Here is a 2209-nt window from a genome sequence, read left to right as displayed (position 1 = left end):
GAGACCCTGAAACTTCTCAGACTATATCTGAAATAAAGTTATCTAAATATTATGGCCCACCATGCATGCCAAACAGTTTTATAATTTATCACCAGCTTGGGATGTAAAAGATAATTGAACTATTCGTTAGGTTATGTATTTCATACCTTTGAAGTGCATGTCTATTTTTTTTTTAAGATTTTATTTATTTATTTGAAAGAGAGAGAAATCACAAGTAGGCAGAGAGGCAGGCAGAGAGACGGGGGAAGCAGGCTCCCTGCTGAGCAGAAAGCCCGATGTGGGGCTCGATCCCAGGACCCAGAGATCATGACCTGAGCCGAAGGCAGAGGTTTAAACCACTGAGCCATCCAGGCACCCTGCATGTCTATTTTCAAATGATACCTTTAAAATGGAAGATTAAAAGAAGAGAAGGATAAGATGTCTGGGTGGTTGTTCAGTTAAGCATCTGCCTTCAGCTCAGGTCATGATCCTAGGGTCCCAGGATCAAGTCCCTTATCGGGTTTCCTCCTCAGTGGGAGCCTGCTTCTCCATCCAGCCCTCCCCCCTGCTCATGCTCTCTTTCTCTCTCTCTCCTGCTCTCTATCAAATAAATAAATAAATAAAATATTAAAAAAAAAAAAGGAAAAACAAGAGAAGAGAAGTATATAGCAACAATGTTCATTTATTTTAAGGAACATGAATAAGTAAGTTTAGGGAAATTCATTTTTTCTTTATTATGTATTATATGTCAGGCAGTGCTTAACCTAACATATAAGTAATTCTTGATTTAGTATTAATAGTCACCTAGCATAAGACATTATTCCCTCAGTATCAGAGGAGGAAGAAACTGAAGTTTATAAGAAAAAAAGTACTTTTCCAAGACAACTGACCTAAAAATAATGAGAGAAAAATATCTCCCAAATGTAGCAATCATTAGCTTTCTTGAAAACAGAAACAAACAAAAAAATGTTAATCCTAGGCATCAAATGACTGATATAAAACCAGGGTTGCTATTTGGATTGAACAAGTTTATTGGGTCAACACAGAAACAGGCTCCAGCATGAATATCATCAAGGCCGTTGCTCTGACACCATCATCCTGACGAAAGCAGAACTGTGGGAGTCACAGGTAAATTTCACTATCTCCCACTTCCTGCATAAAGTCAGGGTATCTGTAGGTTGGGGTTGTAGGCAACAACAGACCATGATAGACTTTCATCATGCAGGATATCATCACCCAAGGGAAAAGGCTCAGAACCTGTGGGGCTCAGAACTGATGAATCCCATGTCCAGGTGTGGAGGGTGAGAGTCTCCCATGGTGACCTCAATTAGTAGCAGCCAAAGCCGGAGCCGTAGCCAGAGCCACATCCATAGCCACAGAGAGAGTTGGAGCGATATCCGTAGCCACAGCCAGAGCCACAGCCAGAGCCACAGCCCAGGGTGCGGAAGCCACAGCCATAACTGGAGCCATAGCCACAGCCCAGACCTCCGTAGCCACAGCCTCCATAGCCATAGCCTCTGTAACCACAGCCTCCGTAGCCACAGCCTCCGTAACCACAGCCTCCATAGCCACAGCCTCCATAGCCACAGCCTCCATAGCCACAGCCTCCATAGCCACAGCGTCCGTAGCCACAGCCTCCGTAGTAGCTGCCACACATGGTGTTGGTTATTGAGGTTGTCCTTGGGTAGAGAAGGAGAGAAGAAGTGTCACTTCAGTGTGGACAATTCCCCTGCAGAGACCTTTTATATACCCTTGATATGAGTGGGATCCACCACAAAAGTCATCCCATTGGTTGCAAGACCTCTGTGAGTAACTTGTTGACTCCTGGTTTTAGGGTATGGCTTTGGGGGCAATGACATTTGCTATTGTTTAACTACATTGAATCATTTGTGAGTCATTAGTAAGAATCAGTTGTCCCAGCTTCAAAACTCTGTTTATGTAAGATCTTCAAGTTGGCAATTTGTAACCCGTCTTCATGACAAGAAATAGCATTTGTGGTAGACATTCTGACCTCCAAACAACCAAACAACCAGCCTTATTTTGGCCAGCATTCAATAGGTCATAATAATCAGCCTTAACTTGAGATTCTCCATTTCTTCTTTTCTGTTCCAAACTCATTTTTTTCCTTCAGAGATTTAGTGGCTAACTAGGAAAAGGCAAAAGGTATCACTCAATTTCATGAGACTGTTGACAAAAAAACCAGTAGTTTCAAATTCTGGAACACCAAGCC

The 2209-nt window shown here is 42.7% G+C and overlaps 1 protein-coding gene across 1 annotated transcript; it reads right to left on the bottom strand.

Moving 5' to 3' along the window:
• Window positions 1-992: 992 nt before the first annotated feature.
• LOC309871638 (uncharacterized protein) lies at window positions 993-1691 on the bottom strand. The gene has a single exon (XM_082744877.1). It carries the CDS (start codon window positions 1634-1636, stop codon window positions 1307-1309), a length of 330 nt encoding a protein of 109 aa, XP_082601003.1. The 5' UTR covers window positions 1637-1691; the 3' UTR covers window positions 993-1306.
• Between the last annotated feature and the right edge of the window lie 518 nt (window positions 1692-2209).

The sequence above is a fragment of the Mustela nivalis genome (assembly GCF_964662115.1).
Source record: "Mustela nivalis genome assembly, chromosome: 1".
In the NCBI taxonomy this organism is placed as follows: domain Eukaryota; kingdom Metazoa; phylum Chordata; class Mammalia; order Carnivora; family Mustelidae; genus Mustela; species Mustela nivalis.
The sequence above is the reverse complement of the archived record's forward strand: the minus strand, read 5'-3'. Positions and strand labels throughout refer to the sequence as shown.